Source organism: Simochromis diagramma, unplaced genomic scaffold (genome assembly GCF_900408965.1).
Source record: "Simochromis diagramma unplaced genomic scaffold, fSimDia1.1 OVJJ01000501.1, whole genome shotgun sequence".
NCBI classification, from domain to species: Eukaryota; Metazoa; Chordata; class Actinopteri; order Cichliformes; family Cichlidae; genus Simochromis; species Simochromis diagramma.
In genome coordinates, this window is record NW_024387320.1 from 5,374,286 (window position 1) to 5,399,247 (window position 24,962).

General features: G+C 43.2%; 1 protein-coding gene across 3 annotated transcripts in view; it reads left to right on the forward strand.

Moving 5' to 3' along the window:
- dachd (dachshund d) overlaps positions 1 to 24,962 on the forward strand; it is a 93,502-nt gene that overhangs the window by 34,879 nt on the left and 33,661 nt on the right. For all 3 annotated transcript variants that reach the window (XM_040005334.1, XM_040005333.1, XM_040005332.1), the window contains exons 2-3: positions 11,752 to 11,867; positions 18,263 to 18,415. In XM_040005334.1, the coding sequence (XP_039861268.1) occupies positions 11,752 to 11,867; positions 18,263 to 18,415 (269 nt within the window). The remainder of the gene's footprint in view (positions 1 to 11,751; positions 11,868 to 18,262; positions 18,416 to 24,962) is intronic.

A 24,962-nucleotide genomic window follows, 5' to 3' on the forward strand; every position in this document is an offset into this window, starting at 1 on the left:
CATTTAAAGTACAATTTACATGCAATTAAATTTGATTAATTAGACACACTAACCTCTGCCTGTCCTGTGTGCTCATAATGTATCATGCATTTCAATGTCAACCAACTCATGTTTGCTTCAAAACTTCTTCTTTTTTTTTCTTTTTTTTTTATCGAGAGCCGTAGTTATGTTTCCTTTTACACAAGGGCATTAAAATATTATCCCGGTATTTAACATATTTAACTCTTTGAAGTAATGCAGTCTTGGCTTAAGGGTGCCTACTTGAAGAAACAAGTGCAAGCGTACGCTCTGCACTCTGTTTTTTATTTTGTTTTTTTTATATCCAGAATGGCATTTATGTAAAGTTTGCCCTGTTAGCGTAGAGGGGCAGCTGGGGCAGCGACTGCAGAGATGCTTCAGTGTCCAGAAGTTTCCATGCAGTGATTAATAGGAGAGGTAATGTAGTGGGGAAATGAGTAAACACTCCCTTGCTCCTGGCTTTGTGCTTCAACGGCTTGATGACAAGGGCAGAGCAAGGTGAGAATTAAACAGACCTGCAGAAGAAGAGAAAAAGAAGAAAAAAAAATGGGAAAGAGCAACGGGCTGGAGGGGAGGAGTGAAGCATGACAGACCTGGGCAGTGAGTAGGAGTGTGGAAAAAAAAAGGGGGAGGGGGGAGAAGAAGGCCGCCTTGACAAAAAGTAGAAGTGGAAGTTTCTCCTGAAGAAGAATAATTAAAAGCGCTCAAGGGAGGGCAGTTTTAATTTCACATGTAAGGGGCTAAAGATTTCATTTAAAGGCGCGGCGAGCGGAGAGGAGGTTAATAAGATGAACAAAGCAGGGAATGTGAGAACATACAGTGTGAGGAAGCGCGTTGGACTTTCACCTGACACGTTTTTAATTATTGAACCTCTGATATTTCTCTGTTGAAGAGAGAGGGTGTAAAAAAAAAAAAGAAAAGGAGAAGATTAACTGATTAATAGTCATAGTGACCAATTACTCACTCGCGAGGAAATAGATTTAACTTCACCGGAGCAACACTTGTCTTCGGTGGCAAACGTCAGAGTGCAGCGCTGCTTCCAACACCAAAGCTAAAAGCGTATTCTGGGTTGCTCTGGGAGTTTCACTAGCTGCCCACTGGGAACACAACCGGAGCGTTGCATAATGCCTCCTTCTAAAAAAGTGAACTTGCTTCTACAGTCGAATACGCACTCTTGATCACTGAAATCTCACTCCATTAGTGCTATCTGAAGTTGATGTATCCCAATTATCATAATAAGATCTGCTTGGTCCCGTACTCCACGGGACTCCAAACTCTCTTACTGCCACAAAATGATCAAAAGGACTTTGTGAACTAGACCCAGAGTCCCAGCTGTGGGCTGCTTTGTTTCAGTAGTGGTGAAAAAAAGAACTTTAATTGAATACGATGTATTTCTTTTGCTTGTACTTTTGGGCCTAAGCAGTAAGAAGAGATGTGCCAGCTCATCTTCACGAGTTACGCACGTGCAAAAAGGCGCTCCTCTTTTCTCAGATAACCGTTGAAGAATATAATACAGTTCGGTGTTTGCCGAAGCGGCACCGCCGGCTGTGGACTTCCTCTCCGTAAAGCCAAACAGTTTGCTCAACAGGTCCCGGCGTGTGTCCACTGCGCTCCTCCCTCTTTATGAAATCCCAAATATTGTCAGCGCAGAGCATGGGAATGACTGTAACACTCCAATCCCAAAATCCCTTTCGCCTCCCGCCACCACGTCACACTGCGCGCACACTGTGTTTGACACTTATGTATTATATGTTTATCAGTCTCTAATGAAACACTGACAAGTTCCCTACACAAGGGATACTGTGTTCCATTAATAGCCCTTAACGAACCTTGGGCACTCACGAAAAGACTGGTCCTATTGCAGCTGACAGCAGTGGGGCCCTCAGCCCCGGCCCCCTGGAGAGAGAAGATATTAAGCGTTAGCAGCGTCTGCGCTCCCTCCTTCAGTCTCCTTCTCATTTCTCTCTCTCTCTCTCCCTCTCTCCTATATGCATCTGTCTCCCTTGGAAGTAAAAGGTGTCTCATTCCATTTCTTCAGGCACACGTTACTTGACCACGGTGTTTAGCGGCGAGCTTGACAAAGAGAACAGTGTCAGTTAATTTGTCAGAGAGCATTTGTGATTGATTTATTCATCTAGGGCTCAACAAATGTTTGTACTGTGATGAATTCCCCGAACCATAATTTACTCTTAGAGCAAATTAAAGTCAGACCTGTGATCGCACACATGCCTACAAACACGTATGCGCCATTTAATTAGAAAGGAATAGTTTATTCGGACTTATTGATTTCAGTTGAAAAAAACAAAACAAAAAAAAAACGTGTTGAAGAGATTTTTTTTTTAATAATTTCAGCTTATTGGCAAACAAACTTTAGAGTTTTGTCGCCTAATTGCGAGGTTCTCGTGCTTCTTTTCAAACGTGACAAAGCCTCTTTGTTTTGCCTCGGCTTTGCTCTAAAAAGCTGCGCACATGATGCCTGTGATCTCTCTATTAGAATGTGACAAAACATTTGTTCTCGCTAGAAATAATGGCCTGTAACATCCTCTAATGTGATTCACAGTTTATTTGCAAGTCCATCGCCGTGTTGAACAAGGGGGTTAGAGGCGCGTCACACATATGGATAATTTTAAGCAGATGCATCTGGTGTGGCTACCACGCTATGATTAGTTTCCAGAGCGTCTGTGAGTGTGTAAACCATTGCCGACGTGGATGAAATATAGCCCAGGTTCACTGGGAGTGCAGAGAGAAGAAATGTACCCCATCTGTAATACACTGTGTAGACTAATATCAGCTCCTTTTCTGTGATATTGCAGTGAGATATCGATCTGGTAAAATTGTCCCATATTGGAGCTGTCTGTTGTGATATTCATCATGCTGTCACCTCTCCCCAGCACCTACGCGTTATTAGAAACCCGGGTTTGAAGAGGTTGAAGGGTTTTAGTCTCCGAGATGTAGCAAACAATTCATCATGAGAGAGGGAGAGAAGGAGAGCGGGAAAAGAATTCAGGTGAGGTGGTTCTCGGGTAAGATTTATGTCTCGTCAAGCTGTACATTAAGAATTATATCATCAAGCGAGAGCACACCGGCAGCAGCAGCAGCAGCAGCAGCTTCACTGCTATCTGCTGAGTAGGCCTATTTGCTGTCCTGCCAGGCTTAAATGGAGTTTTAGCTTTCAAGAGAAACCCCCGAAGTCTCGAGGAATGTAGCGTCTCGCCCAAACAGAGTTATTTGTGAGGTGCGCGGCACCTTGTCGAAAGCAGTTGTCATGTGTGTGTGGGAATTTCAGCGAACCTGACGTCTTATTTTGTGCTCCGTGCCAATCACTCGTCAGGAACGACGCCTGTAACTTGGAACGTGCCACCTTCAGCTTGGCCCACACGTCAGGTTGGGACTCCGGGTTTGAGTTCTTGTTATTTCCTCTCTCTTCGCTCGCAGTCAGTGATTCTTCCGGAAGGATCACAGAGATGTATACAGACGGAATCCAATTCTTCCGTGTCTTGCAGAGGAGTCAGGCTTTGATTCGTCTTTAACTCAGTACAAATGCTCGTCTGGGGATGTGCAGGCTGGGGGCTCGCTCTGAAGTTGCTTCTCTCTCTCTCTCTCTGTCTGTCTGTCTCTCACTGGTAAGAATGTGTGCGTGTGTGTGTGTGTGTGTGTGTGCAGGCTAGGCTGTGCTCTGTTAGCCACAATGTTATTGTTGTAAACAGCATTTAAAGCACAGCTGGCCAAATTGATCAGGGCCTGCGTTGGAGTGAACTTGAGCAGCCAAGAGTGGGGCTGCATAAACAGGGCTGCTTGTATCTAAATATGCAAACACTCTCCCAGCAGTCGGCACTCAGGGGAACAGACACTGTTACTTCTAATGGAGAAACACTGAGGAACAGTGAGAACCAGGCCTGAGCCCTAACCTTTCCATGTGTGCACACACACACACACACGCACGCGCGCACACAGAGGAAAAAGAGGACAGGAACATTTTTCCTGATTATGTAAACATTTCTTTTCCTCCCCAGATCATTTTTGGACTCCTCCAAAGTATTTACTTTTCATTAATTATTGAAAAAAAAAAATGAGGGGAAAAACAGAATAAACAGTAGATAATTTTTGTTTAATGTTTCACACAGGATTCCAATCCTCAGTGCAATTAATGCTAATCACCACGGTCTTCCTGTTTAGCTTGAACGTGGAATGTGTTTGTGAGCCGCCGCTGTCTCTTGTGCTCCGTCTCTCGTTTTCTCTGCGCCTTTTTTCCTCCTCCGTCTCTGCCGTTAGCCACCGTGTCTCCTCGTGTTATGATTACATCACCCTTTCTGTCTATTGTGTCCATTTGGACCCGTAATTAATCACATCCGACAATCCGACGGTCCTATTCCCAAAGCTTAAAAGCCCTATATATATATATGTATGTATATGTAGAGATAGAGTGAGAGAGTTAGATGGAGTGCATCAAGTATGTTGGAGGTGCTTACCATTTGTAGAGTACAGTATATTAATTGCTTATCGGTTTTTGATTTCAGAGTCATTTAGAGTCAATCGAACGCATAATTTTCACAGCTATTGTTCTTTGGGGTTTGTTAATTGTCACCCCACTGGCAGAATTAAAAGCAAATTAAAAGCCTTAACTATTGACTCTATCTGAAGTCACTCTCCACAACAATTTCACAAAACAATGGGGAGGATTAATGAAAATGCAGCTTGATTTCTGTTCTCCAAAGCTTTTGCTATGGGGAACCAATTAACTACCCTTCAGGATGACTTTCACTTCTAACTGCTGGTCTGTTCCACTGCCAGAAACTGGGATTAATTCTCAATTAATCCCTCCACCAGAACAACTCTGCCTTTGTCTGCTGGGGAGGACATGAGCATACAACACCGAGGTTACCCCAAGCCTGTTTGGTGGAGGAACTCCACCCCTCCTAAGATTGATACACCCTGTAGACTAGCTCTTCTCAAGCTGAAAATAAGAGCCATTAAAAGGGAATGGTTGACAATGATTTTTGTTTTAGGATTTTGAGCTTTATTAGCCATGCATATTAATGAGTCAATTAATTCCATTCGTCCTCGCGAGTGGCCTGTTTGTGTTTGCCTGACCTTTTATCTTAGATGCGTTCACGCTCCGCTTGGTTTAAGCACTTACTCCATACTGCGTTTCCCATAGCCTCATGTCCAAAAAGGGAGTTTTTATGTGTTTAGCACTAAGATTCCCCCCCCCCCCTTTTGTTTTCTCACTGCAACTCTCTTTCTCATTGGTCCACCCTCCCCCTCTATTTTTTTTTGTTTTTTCTTGAGCTTTCTCCCTCTGTCAGAATGCCTGCTGGATGTATTCTTCTCTAAATGTGACAGGAAATATGCTATTATAGCATGCAGAATATTTGCCTGATGGGATTTGCAATAAAATTACTACATTTCCTTTCCATTAGGATCTTTAAAACCCCTCTCTCTAATTTATGATTACCCTGGCAAAAAGACATGTTATATACATAAAGACCAAAGTAGCCTCCAGTCCACATTTAGCCCATCCTGCTTTCAAAGTTAGTTGAGAGGACAGGAGAAATAATTGAAAAGTGCAGCTGGACTGTGTACAATCTTGTAAGGGATGCCTAGAAAATGAGATTAATCAGTGCACAGACATTGTGGGGAAAAGTTTGCAGTGAATGCCTGACAGTCGTGCTCTTTCTCTCATTTCAAATGTTGGCAGGCTAGCAGGCAGCTCCAAGGGAAATGCGCTCCTTTCATACTTGAGTAATTGATGAATTGTATGCAATATGCAAATGAGAATCCATAAATCTTATGAATGACAGCTTAATTTATGTGAGCCTTAATGAATGCAGGATTAGATTTTAATTAAATATCCTCAAAGGCACCCTGACTGGGTAAGTTTTAAAAGCCTTGTTTTGAAGACTTGTTTCATATGCATCGCAGTTCATGAAAAAGAGAGATCAGTGAGAGTGGTTAGATGAAATTTCCTAGCAGTTTGAAGATAAGACCTGTTCTGTTTTGCTAACCAAAGGCACTTGCAATTAATAAATATTGGAGCCAAATCATATCTACCAATCTCATTTAGGCTTTCCTGGAACTGCTCATTCTCATACATTTGATTAACTGCATTTACTTTAAGCGCTATCTGATTTCTAACATTTGGTACAGTATCTTTTTAATTAAGAGAATCATCCATTAGGCATGGAAAAGTCAACCAATTAGGCTTTCCTCATCAGTTCCCGTGATGTAGGAAGTCTGCTTACTCATTATCAGAGTCTGTTCATGTGGTGCTAAGCAATCTTAGACTCTGTAGTTATGGGACATACAATTATGAAATCAGCTTTTAACATTAATGATGCATGGGAATAATCAGCAGTTTATCGCATTTCAGATCTTTTTTAGATTCGGTTTCACAACCGAAAGGCTTCAAACGGCTCTAATAGAGAGTGATTACAGGACTAAGCTCTTTATAGCTGCCGTAACATCGGTCTTCTCTCAAAGTCTGCTTGTTTCATTACACGGGCTCGAGGACAGCGGAAGGAGCAAAACCGGCTCCGAGTTCCCCCGTACCGTCAGACGCTGCGATCGTCTCACCCAGCATGGTCCTAATCAGGCCTGAGCCCAGACAAAGGCATCAGGAAGGCACCCACTCTCCCAACTACCACTGATCTCAACCCCGCACATTAGTCCACACAGGGATCAGAGCACAGACAGCACTTTAAAAGGGGTTTTAGTGGGATTGATGCTAACTCTCTCCCGCCTTTGATTTCACACCATTTGATCTGTGATATATTGTTCCGTAACAAAGGTTCACAGTTTGCAGGCGGATGCAGCTGTTCCTAACCCTAATAAATAAAAGTCTGTTTTTCTTTCCTTTTTTTTTCTCTTTCCTCTTCTCTCTGCTCGCACTCAAACTCGCTGTAATCCAGCTATCTAGATCAGATAAGTGCCGTGTGGCTACCTGTGCGAGGCGTTGTTTGACAGGTGCAAGGGGGAAGCTGATTGAGATAATCCAAGAATAGGTTCAATGCAAATACAGATACAAGATGAGGGTAAGGATAGATGGATGCATGAAAAAGATGGATGAGCGAATGCATTCCCATGTATCACACGGTGACTCTGAGATTATGATCATCACAACGAATAGACTGCCAAGGTCAGCAGGAAATATAAATCATCTTTTTTTTTTTTTTCCTTCTTTTTCCCCGTTTTGTTGAAAGCAACATATAGCCGTGTCATTCTCGCTGGTTTTCATTTTGTCAAGTTGCTACGCTTTCTTTGATACACGCACGCTCGATTCTCAGCTAATTTGATTGTAGATTTTGAGAAAATCTCGAGAAATGCTACGCTGCTTATTCACCCAGAGATACTCGGTTTGAGAGAACGGTCGACACTTTTGCTCAAACAGTGATTTCGATGATCAAATGTAAAATTCTTTATTACTCTTAAAGTTTAATCAACAAACAAATGTAAAATTAAAGAGCACAACTTCCTGTTCCTTCTGCGTTTGCTAGCATTACACATCTTTTGTCCAGCAGACCAAGTTTTTTTTAACACAACTCGTTTCTCAAATTAAAGTTAAGCATCGCACTATTTTTTTCCCAGACAACAATGTTATCTGACCTGTGGGGATTTTAAATTGGCAGTAAGACAGCACAGACATGTTATTCCTATCTTTTTTTAAAAACATAGTTAACCTCTCAGGGGAGTTGTGCGCATATTTTTAAACCATTTGATGAACTGAATTAAAAAAAAAAAAAAAAAACCTCCAAAAAAACCAATGCACTCAGCATATTCAGGCCCCTGATGGGTTCAGGGCGTCTGAATTTCTGCCTGACCTGGCACTTAAAAGGTAAGAAACTGCTTTGTTTTATCAATAAGACCTTGTTTTCATGGCTGGTCACCACCCCAGCAAACCAATCAATGGGGCATGCTCTGCTATCGCTGTGAGAGAAATGAAAAATAAACCCCAGATAATCCTTCAGTTAAAAGGTTACTCAGGGCGATAAAAGCTATTTTGTTAATTTATTTACTCTCTGCACTGGAGAGATAAAGAAAAGGAACAATTAGGGAATTCTAGGTGAGAGATTTTAAAAGGGCAATGACATTGGGTTAATATTTTATAAGACCTGATTGGCAGAGACCTGGAGAGGCCTTTTGTTTACACAAGCCCCAGACGAATGATTCACTCGCTTGTTTTGGCCAACCGGGCGGAAATGGAATAAATATCTTCATCCTTAGCTTTTAGAAACGTCAAACAAAAGACTGCGATAAAAGGTTAATGGCTCAATCATAACCACCAGGAAATAATATTATGCTCTTTCTCTGCAAACTCGAGCCACTATTGACATAATCAGGTTGAATTCCTAAAGATATCCGAAGATGGGAGGAGCGGATGACTTCTGTGTGTAACTGAATCCACTAAGGGAGTGTGCTCACTTGGGCTAAACATTACATTTGTGGTTTCAATTGATTTATAACAGATCGTAATCACTGCATTAACAGCGTTCTGGGTAATAAGATCTCAGTCACTGCTTCCGTTGTCAGAAACGAGACTGATGGCGAGATGTCAGAATTTTGCCGTGAGATCAAAAAGCATCCTGATATCTCATTCGATATTATGCCTCTTATTATACCTATCACCTCGTGTTGGCTTCCTGTAAACGGGGTGAGAACGTGAATTTAATTATTGTGCTTTTATTGCATTGTAGTGCTGAAATTGGACTCGTGTGGAGTGTATTGTTGGGCCCCGTGTAATCTGATTGCCTGCGCAGCGTAGTGTGTTGGATAGTATCAGGTTCCAGCCGACTCTGCTGGGTCAACACACGGCCGGGCCATTAAAGGAAGTCTGGTTCAGGGAAAGTTCACCAGTATTTTCTTTTCACCATAGCAGCAAAACAAGAAAAAGGGAGAGAATAGATGTGTAACATATTTGTGGCCCCAGCCCAAAGCTGGTGGGGCCTATTTTGCTTCCTTAATTGAAGCCAGAGAGATATAAGGGGGTCTTGAATATCTTAAGCATAAATATAAATAAAGCATGAAATAAAATTCTTTCATGATTGACCTCTAGAACAGAAATAAAGTTGTCCAAACAAGCCCCAATTTGGAACTCAGAGGCTCTTATTTCCTGAAATGTTTCGATTTTTTTAAGCAGAGAGAGAGAGAGAAAATTTAAAAATAAAAGATTAGAAAAGACAACAGCGGATAAGAAATGTAGCAAAGGTACACAAATTCCAATCATAAATCCAGTTGTGCTATCTTTTTTTCTGCAATAATGGCCTAGTTTGGAGCCGTTTCTGTGCCAGGCTATTTAGGGAATCAGCATCTGCTGCTTGATAAATAGCCTGGCTCTTTTGTTTGAGGCCAGGTTGAGTTCCTCCCTGGACCCGGCTTATTAGCCTGGATGGTTCTGACCATCACAGATCCGTATGCCTGGGAAAATGTGGCGCAAATCGTTCGGGAACATTATACACGTGCAGTCTTTGGAAACATTGAGCAGAGGAGCCACTTCACCCCCTCTTTAATAAAGTGTTTGCCATTTCTGCAAATGTAGACGTCTACTAAGCCATAAGGAAAGGAGACAGTAGCATTAATTTTCTGAGAGGCTTTCCTGTTGCTCGGAGGTTCCTCAGTTCAAAGCTCCATTTTCAGCTGGTGTATTGCTTTCATGGCTCGCTGGTGTTATTTGTGTGCAGGCTGTAGATGAAATGCTATCCCTTTAAACACACGGGACAGAATCTCTCGCAGCCTATCCAAACATTACCTTTACTTAACTGGGCCTTTGTACCCGAGTTCACATCCTTTGACATGATCTAAGGTTGATGTGACATTTTTTTGTCCATTTGAGGGTCCTCTTTTGCTTTTAGTATTGTTAGTAAAAAGCCTTTTACCCATCACATACCCTCTATTGAGGTCTTTCATAAATAATTCAGCCAGAGTACAAGTGAAAGTGATGACAGCAAAACTGTCTGCGATCTCTCCCTCTCATAAGATCAAAGAGGTGCTTCTATAGAAATAGGAATTACGTTTCCAGACGTTCCTAGGTTGAGCGGGCACTCGTTTCTCTTTCCGCCTCCCTCTTTTCTCCCTCTCCCTCCTCTCGCTTTCTGCCGCTCGCTCTCCCTCTTGTTACTTCTTTCTATCACTCTCGTACTTCCCCTCCAAAGGGACACAGTTGGGTGAAGGTCTGCTTTTAGTCCTAAAACCTCCAGCGCCACTATATGAGAGAGTCAGCACATTCAGACAGATAGAGTGAGTGCACTCTATTAGCAGGAGTGAGGTAAATAAACCTCGCAAGATATGGCTGAATAAATTTCGACTGGCGTCTGAACTAAAACACACTGCGTCATTCTACAGATACCGCCTTTGGGAAATACAGTGAAATGTACTGTAACACAAACAGCCTAGTGCTTGATAAAGTCTAGAGAAAGACATTATTGTTACATTGATTGAATCTAGATTGTTCTTGCAAACACCTTTTTTTTTCTTTTTAAAAAATGGTGTAATTCAGTCTTCATATTAATTATGACTGTTTAAGTGTGAACTAACTTTACCTGCAGGAGATGAATGAACAAAGAAATGTCTTGTACCTCAAAAGAAAAAAAAAAATATATATGTATGTATATAAAACTGATATATACATATCACTATCCATCCAGCTTTTCTCCTGTAGTTTCAGAACACTCTGGAAACCTTTTGGTGTTTTAAAAACGAGTCAAACTCACTTCTTGATAGAGAGCGCTCGGTATCCCGGTAAAGCTTGAAATGGACTATTGTATGTGAAATAATGTATGAAGCCAATATGTCACCTGTGTCACGTCACCATAATTCATCTTCAGCTGAGACATCCAGCCCCTTGTTCATAAAGAATATACCTCTATAGAATCTCGGCCCATTACATGCTCATTGTGTTGTTATTTTTTTCAGCCTGTAGGCTTTTCTTTGTAACTATAAGCCAGCAAAGTAGGTATTGATTGAAACTCGAAGCTGTATTAATAAGTGAATGAGTAAGATGTGTGGAAAGTCAGGGGTGTATCTGCTTTGAAGGCCTTTTCTCCTCCACAGTAAGGTGGCACAGTCATTTATCACGGCTGGATCTGTGCCCCTCGTTTGGTGTAATAAAACTCCCCCATCAGAACCGTCCAACAGGTCTGAATCACTCTGTCACACCACCTTCCAGCTAAGGCACGCATTAAATCAAGCAAGCAGAACATTTCCTAAGGCAGCCATTGCCTTTTAATTTCCTGAAGAACCTTAAAATATCATTCATTACCAGAACTACACATATTTGGTTTTTAAAAGTCTCATAAATCAATAGTGGCCTGACTGCAATAATTATAACAAGTTAACATGTAATTTCCAGGCCGAGGGCCGCGCGCTGGATTTTAGCATATGCAAACGAGGCAATTCAAATAGTGTGGGGATATTAATACGGAGGAACAGGTAACGAGGTACGGGTTATGAATTATGCATCAAAAAGTGGTTGATCTTCAATAAAGGAAATGAATTCACCGTGTAATCTAATTAGTTATGGAAGTCTATTATGTTGAGCTGTAGAAAGCAACTGTCCTTGAAAAGAAATTTATTTACAGTACATGTTAGCTCTTTGGAATGGAATTGCATTCTGGAGTGCTCCAAATGTTAACACTCCCCCACCACCGCCACCACCACAAAGCACCAGACCAGCACTACCCACACGGCCCCCCCTCCTCATTTCTCACCCGTCTTCTTCCCTCTTTCTGCCCGGTGTTTCAGCTCCAGACCCGGCCGGCCTCCGAAGAGAACCCAGAGCGTGACATCACCGGAGAACCCCCACATCATGCCCCACTCAGTCCCCGGCCTCATGTCCCCCGGCATGATCCCGCCCACAGGTATGGTTTGGTCTGTATCTCTCTGTCACTGTTGCTAAGGCTCTGATTCACTCTGTCTAGGTCTCTTCCACACACACAAGCGCACGCATGCACATGCACATGCACGCTCAGCCTCCCCACGAGTGGCCTCCCCGCAGCTTGTCCTCGAAATGGCAACCAGTCCAAAGTGACACATGCATCCAACCACCAGACACCAGCCGCTCACTCGTTTACCAAAAACAGATCCTCTGCTGCCCCCCCCCCCCCCCCCCCCCCCCCTCGCCGGAAACAAAGAGGAGGAGAATAGATTGGAGTGGAGATCTTTTCTCTCAGATTATTCCAGTAGATGTTGCATTTTGCCTTGAGTGCATTCTAATTAGTGCGATTAAATCCACTCCACTGGTATATGTACATAGGCAGTGGTGATGCTAAAGCAAGCTTATCGCCACAAGAATCAACAACAACCGTTTGTGCCCTAACTTACCCCCGGGCCAAGTCTTATTGCAACTAATGCTTTTGTTCTATTTGTGGCTGGCTTCATTGTGACTGCTTTGATGTTGGTGGCTGTAAGTGCTCTGCTTTGCATATTCTGCTCTCCTTAGTGATACGTCTTTAATGATATTACGCTGTCGAAAGGAGCTTTGTGCATTCTATTTAACCTTTTTTTTTTTGCACTTTTGCAAAGAGATAAAGCACCGCAGCAGATTTTCCATAGTGAACTTGAACACTTTTAATGATCCTACTGAACACATTTTAATTCTGTTTGTTTTCGTATTAGTTTAAGAGCCACCCACTTTGAAATTCACTACTAAACGCGGGTGCCGGTTCAGTGCAGGCCAGTGCTTTGAACTGTGGGAATAGGATGAGGTCACTGGCTATCTGCGCAGCAGTATAGAAGGCAAACTTAAAGGCTGAAGTGAACACAGAGAGGGACAATGATGAGAAAGACCCATGTTATTTAGTGGAACATAAAGCAACAGAAAAGCCTTTTGATATCATCCCCTTTAAGCCCAGAGGGACTCTATGATCTTGACATTTAGTCAGGGTATTCAGGGGGCAGAGATAAAGTAATTGAGGTTTTTTTTTTTTTTTTGGTCTTCTCATAACTGCCTTAAGCTTCCTAACTGTGGCGAGATGGAACTTTTTGCACCAGTTTCTGTGTCGTAATTAAACCATTTATTGTTTTGATGATAGTATTAAGCATTAAACGTCAAGGAAGTTACAGACTTTGACAGATTAGTAATTAAGTATAATTGACCACACATAAGTTAGCATCTAAGTAGGCGACTAATTGATCTCCCTGTCATGTCCAAATGTTCTGATTGATGATAAAAAACGACATTGAGAGACTGTCTTAAATAGTTACACCATCGTGTCATGTCACATTAGTTCATTTTTCAGATGAGTTAGCGCCTGCACAGAAAGACAGAATACGGGCCGACAGCTCTTCCCGAGGCTTCACCAATTCTTCGAGCCGCCCACAAAATAGCTGCGCCCTTTTTCATTTGGGCTGCGGATGAAGAGCACACAGTGTTTGGTTCACAGTAACATGTCATCCCTCTGCTGATGTTCCAAGGAGATAAGCAGCATTAACAAATATGGTAATAGTGGTTAACTATTGCTCAAACTGGCAAAAAAGTTTCATCTTGAGATCGAAGCAAGAAGTTGTTCAATTATCTCATCCCCCAGCTTTAAAGAGCAGCATGACAGGCACTTACTTAACAGTTTTACAGTTTTCCCTTTTATTTTATTTCTTTTTTTCCTTTTTTTTTTTTGGCGCAGCTCTTTTGAAGCGTCAGACTTAAGGTCATAGCTTTAAGTTCGGTGGCTGTATCGGTCACATGTGAGAAGTGCATGAGAACAAATGTCGTCTTCACTCAGCAGGACCAGAGAGTGGATGTGAGACACATTGTTAACATACACCAGTTCCATTTAGAAATGGACGTTTTAATGTGCTGAGTTAGTGCTTAGTTTTACACTTAAGGACATGTGTGAAGGCACACGTGTGTCTGTGTGAGTGCCTGAACGTGTGCATACTTCATGCCCCGAGGAAGGGGGTGTGGGGCGGGGGTTTACGCTGGAGCCTTTCCAGTTGCTGATGCATTACAGGCAGATTGGCCCCCAAATCGGATTATTTGCTGTGGACTGACACCACACTGAGATGACATCTCCTTTAAAGTGGAGAGGTGGCCTCCACTCACACTCTGGCCACTACTTAAGCAGCAGCTTCAATATAATTCATTTATGTCCTGGATATGGCTTCAATCTTTTGAATAACGCAAGAGTACTGCATTTACCATTAGAGAAATGAATGTCACCTACATCTTACAGAGGTGCATCCTGTACTTTGCTGATAAAAAAAACCAACAACAATATTTCCTAATGCCTCCTGGCATTGCCTCGCTTTAAGAGCGACACAGAGAGTTGCTTCTTCTTCTCACGAGTGCTGTAAGTGGAAACATACAGTAATATTTATCCTCTTTCAGTGTACAATTAGCACGTCATCTCCTGCTGCAGAGTGGATCATCTAATCCATCGCCACTTCAAGCTGCTTTAAAATAGATCCAGTATGCGCCAGGTAATTTAGTGTCAGTTCTTTGTGCCTCTGCCCCTCCTCTTTGAGTCCGCCGCTTGTCATAAGGTTAGCACGCTCTGTAATTGATACTAAATTTGTCATGATGTGGATAGCATAGTTCAAGTGGTTTAGTGTACCTAAGAGTCGCGTTGTTCCCATCCCCAGTTTGTCATTGCTGTGCTGCCACCAGTCCATGCATAAAATTAGGCGGCCATGCTCATTGACATGGAGTGTCTCTTCCCTATTTATCCTGCTTGCCCGATAAATAACCGGTGTTTTCATTGTTGCCCATGGTGCAGTCCCTAACAGAGAGGAGAACAGAAACACAGCAGATAAGCTCTTGTTTTTTGTTTGAGTTTTTTTTTTTTTTCTTTGAGGGGGGGGGAGTTGCAATCACTGCAAGAGAAAGTCGTAAAAGTCGGTCTTTTGTGTACTGATGTGAAGTTAATCTGATTTTAATTTAATTATAAGAGTTAGTTGCGGAGGGCACAGGCATTGGGGTGTTTGTTGTAAGAATGTTCTGACATTGGCGCAGGTATGGGGCAGCTAGCATGTTAATTAATGATGAAGATCCTGACAATATGCAGAGGCATGACAGCGTTAAGCCAGTCGGCTGCTGCTTCCTTTGCATATTAATAGATCCTTCATTATTATTTAATATGACAGCTGCTCCAAGGGCTACCATCAGACCTTGTCTCTGTTATTTGCTGTTTTGTGCTCCCCATGTGACAGTACCATGCTATTCTCTATTTGTTGAAATGTTCCCCCCTTTCTGTTTCCTCGCTGGTGTGACTCTCAACATGCGACCGTGATGCGCTGTTAGTTTTGTGCTCTGGAGGATTCGGACTCGCCGGCGCGTCTATACGAGAAAAGTGTCTGAATCTAAAGGTGACTTTGAAGGACTATATGAGGCTGGATTGTTTTGTTTGCATAGTAATGAATGCAGATTAGCACCGAGTGGGATTGGTCCTGTTGACGTTTAGACTTCTAGTGGCTTAATAGACTTGTTGTTGGGCGCCAACATCTCCCTGGCTTCCTTATTACACGCGCTGTATTGAGGTGTGCGTTGTGTGGATATGACAATTGATCCGGCGAAATGAAGCAATTATCAGAACAAAGATTTCGATTTATGGAGTGTGTCACTTAGTCAAAGACAGGGGTGGATGTTGCGGGCGAATGATAAATGAAAAATGGAAAAGTGATCATTTCATCCGTTTCACAATGGTACGAATCAATTTCCTAGCCTTTATTTTCTCGCTAAACGTTTGATCAAAACTCATCACCTCCTACTTTCCGTTTCCTTTTTGCTTTAGTGGCTCTACAGTTTAGTCGACTAAAGAAAAAAATTATATTATATATATGTGTTGAGGACAGATAGGCTGCAGTGCAATAAACCACTATATTCCTACAAGTTAGAGAGCATCAGAAAGCTCCATTGCTGCACTCCTTTTAGCAGCACCTGATTTGTGGGGGGAATTTATCACACAAACAGCCCAGAGGTGATTTCAATATTTACTCGGCAGTCTGTTCTGCATACGTCTCATTTGGAAAACAGTTGACTCTTGCCCATTATACACAAATGAAGGCTGACCTTCAGACTGGGCAGAGGCCACATTCATTATGTGGAGAAGTATCACCTTCTTATGAGGCAATGGCTGTTTTCCCCCTCCTCCTGCCCAGCCTATGCATATGGAACAGCAGCCAGGGCCCACTGCAAACGAGAGGGCCCTCGCTGACATGATGTATACTGTACGTCAATATGGTACTGATGTATTTTAAGATGCAAACAAGGCTTTAAATTATATGCACCTCCATGTCAGAGGCTCAGAGTGACTCTCACCATCTGCCTATCAGCTGGGGATGAGAGGAAAGGGTGTCCAGGCCGGTATGCTCTTGTGTGCGTGTTTGTCAGTGCGTGTGTGTCTGTTAGCGCTTGCATGTGCTGGCATGTATCTACTAGAGCCACGTGTTTGATTTCTACCTCTCCTTGTACTTGTGTCTCCCCTCAAATGCATGGCTAATAGCTGCTTTGAGTCCCATCACGGAGACGTGACAGCTTAGCGATGATAAACGGAGACGCCGCTTTGTTCTGCGTCAAACGTAAGGCAAACCTGCATATCAAGTACAAGCAGCACCCAGTGAAAGGGCAGGTGATATACCGTATTGTGGATATGAGTGATTCCAGTAATAGGTACATATCTTTTTCTCGCCATGCATCTTTGATTTTGTTGCTGGGGCTGGCGAGAAGAGTCGTGGGACTCTCCTGAGACACGCCAAGCCTAGAGGAGCTTTAGCACTATCTGTCCCTGCTGTTTGAGACCAGCCTCATGAATAAAGATTTCAGTCACGTTCAATACACCAGAACCCTGGAACTACCACAATGACAGACCAGTGCTTTATGATCTCTGCAGTGTGCTCAGCATATGTATGGCTGTAATATTAGACCTACTATGTCAATCACATCAAGTTCATTTTCATTAAAGTGGATGACCACGTCTAAACTTGCTATTTCGGGATGTATTTTGAGATCGCAGAGGGGATTCAGTGATGTCAGTATTCATGTAGTTTAACGAAGCAGCTAACTTTGGCCTCAAGTAAATCCATGTAAAATTCTCAAATACATTCAAATTCAGTTCAATTCAATTCAGTCCAGGTTTATTTATTTAGCGCCAAATCACAACAACAGTCACCTCTGAAAGAGCTTTATATTGCAAGGTAAAGACTCTACAATAATACAGAGAAACCCCAACAATCAGATGAGCCTCTATGAGCCAGCACTTGGTGACAGTGGGAAGGAAAAAACAGAAAGGAACCTCAGGCAGAACAAGGCTCACAGAGGGGCAGCCATCTACCACAACTGGTTGGCTGGTTCTCTCTTGAGAAGCCTACGAAATAACCCATATCATCTCCGTACAAAAAACCAGTATGAATATTTGAGTATATTTGAGCCAAGCTCACTGCCACTTTTGACCTGTTGCCTCATCAGTTTCGTACTTCTGCAGACCACAGAACATTTTGAAATAAGAGATGATACAAAAGTTCACATATTGCTTCCTTCTTCATTCCTGAGTTAATTTTCACTCATGGCCCTCTAACTATTAAACTTGCTGGTCTGTCTATAGGATTCCATTGTGCCCGATGACTCGCCTTGACAGTGAGAAGAGCCCTCTTATTATGAGGCACGACAATGTATTGCTGTAAGAAACACGAGCAGCACTGTGAGGTATTATTCAGGTCGATTAGCTCTGATGAATGCATTAGACGGTATCACTGAAGTACCCTCCACAATAAGATTCAGAAGACACAGCTCAGCACCTATACCTGTTCACTTTAACCCGCTTTACTTAATGTTTAATGCCTGCCCCCCCCCCCTCCCCCGCCGCTGTGTCACACTGCATCACTATTCCTCATTCACTATTATAAGCTGTACACACAAAGTGCTTGCATCATGCGCTGTTATCTTGACTGCATCTTTTTCCATCAAGGTACAAATACATCAATACACAGCGGCGAGGAATGCCAGAGTCTCTGAAACATTCATAAAAATCATATGCTGCCACACACACGGGGATCCATCTCATCAGCATGATAACCCGCTGTGAAGATATCCCCTGTCAGAAGATGAAAAACAAAGTCGTGATCTCGCAGGAGCTTATTCCCCATAGTGTATAAAATTATTCATTGTTTTATTATTTCAAAAGTCTCCCCCCTGTTTTCTTTTTCCTTCATTTTTTTATTTGCCAAGGAGGCTTTTTGAAAGGTTTCGCAGGTGCAGTGGCTCAGCCACAGCAGACATGTAGCGGTCTGTAAGCGCACTGTCTCCTCTGCCTCTTCTCTCCAGGCCTGACAGCAGCGGCGGCAGCAGCTGCCAACGCAGCCATCGCAGAGGCCATGAAGGTCAAGAAGATCAAGCTGGAGGCAATGAGCAGCTACCACGGCAACGCCAACCACCACGGGGCCGACGGAGAGAATGGAGACCTCAGCTCCAGTGTCGGTGAGGATGCCCTTCATACACGCACACACTGTCACAAATACATCTCGCATTAGTGGGAAAAAAAATGCAAGCCGCACACAAACACATGCGAAGACCTGCACACTTGCCACCGTTTCAACACACGCTCACAGAACTCTTTTCCAAGACTGCACAATTATCTGTTTAAAAAAAGACAGAAAATGTCCAGAGAGGCAGGGTATTATACACGTCTCAATCCTCGGCCGTATAAAACGAGAATCAACACATATTAGGGGGAAAAATGCAGACTGGTTATTAAACAAGTTCCATTTTTGTCAGGGTTGTCAGTAAGTTTGAGCAAATTTGCTTTGATTTGCAAGAGTGAAAGCTTATGCGGTTCCATGCATTGTTCCAAAGGTACCCCAGCAGGCAAAAAAACAATGCTGGCAATCAAACCCTTCATTCTCTCTTTACATGTATCCTGCCTCCTTTCTTTCCAGCCGAGGCTAAAAAGTCCAAAATAACAATAATTCCAGAGCAGGTTTAGACTGAAATATGTCAAAGAAGAAGGGCGTTTGTACACCTCGTCATTAAAGCAGACACACTGTTCCTTGTGTCAATGGAGCTTTGTCAAAAGTAATAAAAAGGTTATACGCACACAGAGGCACACACAGACACACAGCTTGCCTTAAACCGAAGACTCGCACGGTGTTCTTTCATGAGATGCTCTTTCCACTGTGCTGCTGCCTTCTCAAAGTTTATAAAGCAATAAACTATTGATTTTAGTTATTTTGTATGCACTGGGAATGCCCGCTTTAGTAATGTAAGTCATGTTTTTCCGAAAGTGTTTTATGTTGAAAGAAAAAAAAACAACTCCTAATAGCTAAGTGAAACTGTGAACACAGTTTCCCAAAGCTATCAGCTTTTAACAAGGTCTAATTGAATTGCTGTGAGAGCTCTGGTTTTTCACTATGTGCCATTTCAATTAATTATTAGCCCTAAAATGCAGAAGGATTTTTTGCAATATCACACACGAGCACTTAGTGTATTAAAGAGAATGATAATGTATGTTAGCGCGGATTCATGAGCCCGTTCCGAATTATAAACCAAGTGTAATCCCCGTAGCTTTGCCTGCTAAATTGAGGTTTTGATTCACTTACTGTAATAAATGGCTTGACTCCTGAACACATTTCGACAATAATACTTGACACCATGGAGCTTGTGGCGTGCGAGATGAAAACAGGATGTGTTTCTAAGCAGATTTAACAATGCGAAATGCATAAAGTGTGAGGTCATCACTCCGAGAGAATGGAGTGTGTAAAAAAAAAAAAAAAAAAAAAAAGAGAGAGAGAGAATACGAGCCTGCGAGGTCACGGAAATAAAGATAAATGTGAGTACTAACAGCAAGGCTGTGGCAATGGAGCTAATAAGAAACTGTTTTATCTTTTTACAATTTAAATTGTAACCTTGAGCCCACAGCCAGCCACACAGGCTCCCGGTAGAATCATAATTCTGGCAAGGGGGAGCAGTTCTAGGTGTGGGTGCATGGGCCACAGCATTAGCTCTCTGAGTGAAATATATGGCAGTGACGCCTCTCGGCCCCATCCACAATCAATTGGATTCTTTTCCTTTAATATTTACTCGCAGCGATGAGATGCTCGTCTGCATGGTGATGAACAGTCTGCCACTGGCGTTTGAAGGTGACCTGTCAGTGAGTATGGACAAATCTCTCGCTCGCAGAAATGTAGAAAATAAATCATTAGGGGCAGGCAGTCAGACAGGGGCCCCTCTCTCTCCCTCACTCTCCTCGGATTTAAATCAGCTCAGATTTATGATTTGAATTAATGCTTCGTTTGGTCAAAGGAATGGTCGCAGAGACAAATGATGTTTGGTACTGAAACCATCCTAATATTGATTACTGGGTGTCGCAGCAATCTCTTGTTTATATCAAGCACTCTCCTGTGACAGGGTGGCCAGCAGGAGTCATCCTGATAATACGCTGGAGATATATGGCCCGCTCTGCACTGCAGAGCCATGAAACACAAGCTAGCAGCATGTTGTCTTCTTCATCTAGCCCCAGACTTTGCTTCACATGTTTTATTTTTAATGAAGGCATTTTGGGATTCCACAGTTGCGAGACTTAACAAGGAAGCCTGATTACAGATTTTACTTCAGATTCCATAAAGTGGCTCGCTCGGGTTTGATTTATGAGCTTTTTTTTTTTTTTTGCTTTTTTTTTTTTTGAAGTGCGAATCCCTAATATATCCAGCTCTTGAGCCTATTATCCAATAGCTATCGAGACGTATAAATCAGTTGACTGATGTAGCAGAGGGGGAAATGCATTTGGCTGGGGCTTTTGTTGGGACTGGACTGACTGTTGTTCAGAGTGCTGACTGGGGAATGACTTCATGCTGTTTTTAAACAGACTCAGACCACAGCTGCTCTGAGGAAATGGACTGGCGTTTTATAATCAACCGGCTTAAACTAAGACCCACACAAACGGATGTGTTTACTTACACAAATTATGTTACCATCCACGATAGGAATTGATATGATAATGAGCATCCTTCTGATAATACCACTAAGGACATAGATCCATTTAATCAGAAAAGAGCCACTACATCAACCCGTGGAGGGGAAAAGAAAAAGAAAAAAAGCCTCCTCGGGCTAAAATACAGAATACAGGTGCCTCATCTCAGTGTTTGTCTGAAGCAGTTCTTGTATTGTGAAGCGCTTAAAGCAAAGCACAGCAGAGCCAGCCAGTGAAGGACACTCTGTACTGTTTGTAGAGTTGGATTGCCCGCCGCTGTCTTTGTGTTGATGTAAATTGAACAGGCTAATGTTTCTCCCTCACATTAAATATTCATCACAATTAGACCTTCCTGTTTGCATCAATGTTATTAATTATAAGGAAAAAAACAGCCAGTTCAACTCTCTGCCAAAATAACCAAACATCCTGAGTGAGAGATGGAGAGAAGGAAATAGATATGTTTGAAGAAGGGGAGGCAGGAGAGAAGGGTAAAAAAGATACGGAGATGGAATGACATCAAAATGTAAAGAGAGGCAGGATGGTGTGTGTGTGTGTGTGTGCGTGTGTGGGGTCTTTCTTTGATTTTCCCTCGCACTCTTTAGTTGGGCAGAGGGAGAGCTCTCAAAGCACAATGTGGATTGTTCCTGCGCCTCTCAGGAAATGCCACAATTACAGATCACAGACCAAGCAAAACACGTGTGGCGCTTGGCCTTGAGGGGGATAAACAGCCTGCCATTCCCTCCCAGTGCATTGACCCCAGCCACAACCTTCATTACTGGGAGAAAAAATATTGTCAGCTGCCCACTAACAAACACCTGCCAATTCCAAGAGAAGGAATTGGGTTTGTTTTTTTTTCCAGTTACAGAAAGGGGGAAAAAAGTGTTTCTCGGAGCTTCAAAAAGAACCAACAAAAAAACAGGTTGAGACGATAAGGCAGGGGTTTCACCCTTTGTCCTCTTTTCTCTGTCTCACTTACTTCTCTGTCTTTCACCCTCTGTCTCTCTTTGGCCACTGGGTGCTGCCCTGCCACTCATCTGACTCCTCACCACACAACTCTAATGGAGCTGAAATCCTGTTTGTAATTAGATATGGGAATTCCACTGTCATCAGCCAGATGATGCCACGACATGCTGGCTAAACAACAGCGCGGTGGTAGAAGGAGAAGACACAACTGTCACTGCTAACATAATCTCCAAAAAAAAAAAAAAAAAAAAATCTCTTCCGAGTCCGCACTGTAACATCGCAGCGAAGCTTTAAAAGGAGCGATGCATGAAAACCTGAAAAGCCTTTGTCTCAACATCTGTGGCTTCGGTCCAGGCTGCCTGCGCCCAACAGGGGCGGGTGGGGGAGTGGAAAGCCTCATGCTAGTCTGAAGTTTGGACGGGTGGTGACAGGTACCTGGAGTCTTGCCTGACTGAGTGAGGAGTTGAGGGAAAGAGGTTCTGGGTGAGATGATGAGGAAGCATCATTCTCTCTTTCCAGGGTCATCAGGCTAATTTCTGCAAGCCCTACCCTCACGCTTGCATGTTTGCATGCGTGCGCGCGCGTGTGCCTGCGTGCGTATGTGTGTGTGTGAGAGAGAGAGCGAGGAAGAGGGGGCCTTGGCCCCTGAGAGCGCTCTGTGAGGAGACCACAGCTGTACACTCCCAGCAGCTAATTGGTCCTTATCTAGCTGTCCCATTCATCTTCATTTTTTACCAATTACTGAGCATTATCTGTGTTCTCAGTTGGGTATGGGACTTAATCCTTTTTGGTTAAGCTGGTGCTACAGCTTGCAAATTTCAAATGGAGGAAGGGTGGGTTGGTGGGTGGTGTATTTGGATGTGGTCGGGGAGGTGGGAGGGGCAAAAGTCGCAGCAAAAAACAAACTCCGAAACTTCCCATCATCCCTCACGGGCGAGAAGCAATCAATAAACAATGACATCACATGAAGGGGAAAGGGGGTGGGGAGAAAAAAATGGAAGGGATCAATTATTGGCGTTATAATTCAAGTCCTTGTTTGCAAACGTTGCAGCTGCATTGATTAGGCTGTTCTTGTTGCACTCGCCATTATTGACTTGTTAAGGCCATATTTTCTCATCATCAGTGGTTTTACCTTTTGCACGCACGGATAACAGCGCTTTTAGGGTGGGCGGGGTCATTAATTATTTAGCATGTATTTATTTTAAAGCGCGGCGAGTGAGAAAAAAAAAATCACCGTGTTTACGCCACAAACAACACAAAGTATAGTACACTGCTCATCCAGAAGGTACATCAAGACGCCGCAGTCTGGGGCAGTTAGCCTTAATTTTCTGAGATCAATGCATAACTAGACTCCTCTCTATATGGGGTCCGTGCTTGGCCATGTTGCAGAGCTGAGTGGAGTCAGGCTTGAGACCATGCACTAATTACTGGAGTGTTCACTGCTCTGTTGGATAGCATTTGTGCAATTTTGGAACATATAAGAGAGTCAGTGCGCTTTGCGATAAGCCGCTAAATAAGACATTAAGGTGACAGCATGTGTGAGTGGAGAAATGATAGTCGTCGAATGTGAGCCGAACACGGGGCTAAAATGGGTAGAGGTGACGCGCACCCGGGCGTATATTTACTGGACATACAGGCATGCGTGTCAGCACACACAGACAAAGCCACGCACACAAAAGCAGGACCCATATAGAGAGACACTGCTCTTGCACTTTGATAGGGATCTGTTTGGTCACATTCTCTGTGCCAGCTGTCAGCCCAGCTCCACTGCTGCGATTTAATTAGTCTGTTTATGTCCTTTCTAATAATAAAGCTCTCTGGGTGGAAGGACACGTCCAACTAGCTAACTACGCGCTCCAACCTGCTAGCTGCATTAGTGCTGGTGGCCCAGCGCAGCTGAATGTGGGCCATGATGGAGGATGGTGGCAACTTCCTGCACCTCTCCTCTAGAACAGTGGCCCTCAGGCTCAGATCTAGTATCACCCCCTACTCAATCCTAACCTTAACCATTAGGGGATAAAGCACATACTGACCTGATATGAGTGTCTAGGGGCAACTTCATCCATCTTCCTCTCTAGCTCTCTTGTGGGAGCCTTTGTCAGCCAAAGCTCTTTGGAGAGACTAGATTGTAGCCATAGGCTGAATGGAATTCATTTCACGAACATATCATAACACCTCTTTTTACAGCGGCAGGTTATTGTCTTGACTAATTTATGCAATTCATTTTATTTGGGTTTTCTCCCCATCTTCTTATATCAAGGGTCCTTCTCCGGACAAAACAGGATTTCTTTGACCTGCCAGCGTTGGGCAAACGGGGGCTGGTGGTGGTAAGTGAGCGAGACAGAGAGTGGCAGAGCAGACAGGCAGCCTTCCAGTCTGAGTGAAGAGCTTGATGGGTCTCCGTCGCTCTCTTGGGCTTTGGCCCTCACCATCTCTCTATTAGGCTGCCAGGCTCATGGGAGCCAGGTGACAGATAAGTGAAGAACGACACACACATTTTAATAGACATTTCAAAAGATAAACCTGATAATCATTTCTCTTTTTAATGAAGTCTAATGTCCTCGTTCTAATTCCGGTTGCGTCGGCTGTTAAGCATCAGCGTAACACTTGAATATGCATGATTGGGAAATTGTGAGGCGCACCGATGTAGCTACAAAACACACAAACGCAGACAACGGCAGAAATAGATTACAATAACAGGGGGAATTGATTAAACATTATTTCCGTAATGATCCATATCAAGTTCTATCATCTTTGAGTGGCAGCGGAGTTGCGGCGCTACGGAGAGGAAGAGGCGGCGGCACTCGACAAAGCGTCATGGAAATATTTGTTTGATTGTCTCTTGCGGTTAGCTCACAATAGCAGGAGCAGAGCTATAAAAAAACAACTGACCAGTCGAGTTGTCATCCCTCATCAACATTAGGCCTCATTCCTCATTAATTGGATAGATTAATTTGGAGCGCTTTGATGCCGGGGTGATGCATGTGTTCGGCTGTCCCCTCCTCACTATTCTCTGTCAGGTTGAATTTAGCCAGGGAAGGGGCTGACCTTTGAAAGTGAAGAGATCAACACAATTTGAAAAGACAATGTCACTTG